This window comes from Mandrillus leucophaeus, unplaced genomic scaffold (genome assembly GCF_000951045.1).
Source record: "Mandrillus leucophaeus isolate KB7577 unplaced genomic scaffold, Mleu.le_1.0 Scaffold2, whole genome shotgun sequence".
In the NCBI taxonomy this organism is placed as follows: domain Eukaryota; kingdom Metazoa; phylum Chordata; class Mammalia; order Primates; family Cercopithecidae; genus Mandrillus; species Mandrillus leucophaeus.
The window spans coordinates 12249122-12250855 of record NW_012102031.1 but is presented as its reverse complement, the minus strand read 5'-3'; the positions used below and the strand labels follow the sequence as shown (position 1 = coordinate 12250855).

The 1734-nt window shown below is 42.7% G+C and overlaps 1 protein-coding gene across 6 annotated transcripts in view; it reads left to right on the top strand.

Moving 5' to 3' along the window:
* The window catches only part of SFI1 (Sfi1 homolog, spindle assembly associated (yeast)), a 130444-nt gene that overhangs the window by 67522 nt on the left and 61188 nt on the right, over positions 1-1734 (top strand). For all 6 annotated transcript variants that reach the window (XM_011979014.1, XM_011979015.1, XM_011979013.1 and 3 more), the window contains one exon: positions 357-459. In XM_011979014.1, coding sequence (XP_011834404.1) covers positions 357-459 — 103 coding nt within the window. The remainder of the gene's footprint in view (positions 1-356; positions 460-1734) is intronic.

Below are 1734 nucleotides of genomic sequence, written 5' to 3'. Positions count from 1 at the left end.
ACCTCAGGTGATCCACACGCCTCAGCCTCCCAAAGTGCTGGGATTACAGGCATAAGCCAGTGTGCCAGGCCATAACTTATGTTTTTTAACAAACCAAATTGTGTAGGCCAAACAGAGCATATCTGTGGTGTCTAAAGCAGGATCTGACCGTAGGAACCATAAGTTTCCAACCATTAATTGGCAGATCTGGGACTTTTTCTCGATTGTTTTGTTTTTTTATCCCCAGCAGTGAATCTAGAGATGGTGCTATGAAGGAGAGAGCTAGAGCTGAGGGTCTGAGGCCCCACGCTAACTGCTCCTCTCTTTTCTGAGTGGTTTTTTCTGATGGATTCCATCTTTGATTTGCTCTTTCACAGGGTGTGGTGGAGCATGTGGAGGCAGCAACTAGGACAGGTCCGTGTGAGCCGTGCCCTCCATGCCTCTGCTGTGAAGCACAGGGCCCTGAGCCTCCAGCTGCAGGTGAGTCCAGTAAACGTGGGTTTTGGCATCCTCTGTCCATGTTGTCAAGTGTCTCACCCACAGAGGGAAGTGCTGGGCCTTCCCTGCAGCTCAGGGCCTGAGCCAGGGTGGGGGCAGAGGTAATCCGGAAGGCTGGGCTCTTCCAGAAGGAGGCTGCTCTTAGGAATAAAGCAGAGGCTTGTCCTAGATGAGCCTAGATCAGTGGCTTCCAGAGTGCTGCTGGTAATTGTGGAGCTGGAGAGGGATTTATGAATTAGTTATAAACATGTTTAGAGAAACAGCAGTATACTCTGATTTCCTCATTACTGTTTTCCTACAGCAAATCAGAAAATAATTGGGGCAAAAAAGAAACTAAGACTGAAGAGAAAACCTGGCTGCTGCTGCTTTGTAGTTTTGATGGTCTTAGAGTGTTCTTTTAGGCAAGCCCCTGGCTTTTTTTGTCAATCATAAAGGACTAAAGCCTGTACTAAAACTTTCTTATCCTTTGACATATTCTCTGAATTCTTGTCATGGTTTTATGTCTGCTGGGTACCTACAGAGCTGCCAAGTAAGTTATAGGAAATAGAACCGGGAAGAGGAAAAAAAAAATTAGCGCCTGTTTCCAAATGTAGGAATAGTATCTTCTTATTCTAACAACAAATTGCATAGTCCATGCAAATATGTGCAAATCACATGCAAATAGCATATATAGTCATCTAGATCAGTGATCAGCAAACTGGCTCACAGGCCAACTTTGGACTGCTTTCTGTGTTTGTAAATAAAGTTTTATTGGGATGCTGTTACACCCATTCGTTTATGTATCATCTATGGCTGCTTTCTGATTACAAGGGCAGTGTAGAGTAGTTGCAAAAGAGACCTTATGGCCTGCAAAAACTAAACTATTTGTTTTCTGACCCTTTAAGAAAAAGTTTGCTGACCTCTGAACTTGTAAGGTCTTCTGAGGCAATAGCAAGGAAATAAGAGACAGAGCCAATAATAATAACAGTACCAATAGCAGCAGCAACTGCAGCCTGAGTGACAGAATGGGATCTTGTCTCAAAAACAAAAAAGAAGAAGAAGTAGCTTTTATCGTTGTCTACTTGTGTTACGTGCTGGACTAAGTGCTTTACGTGCATTATCTAATTTTCACAAACCTTTTTAAAAAGTCCCATGTTATTGTTAAGAAAACCAGGAAGGTTAAATAACTTGAACCAGGGTCATATGTATAGTGAAGGTTAGAACCAGGTTTTAACCTAAGCAGCCAGAAAGCTGCATCATTATCTTTTTTTTTTTTTT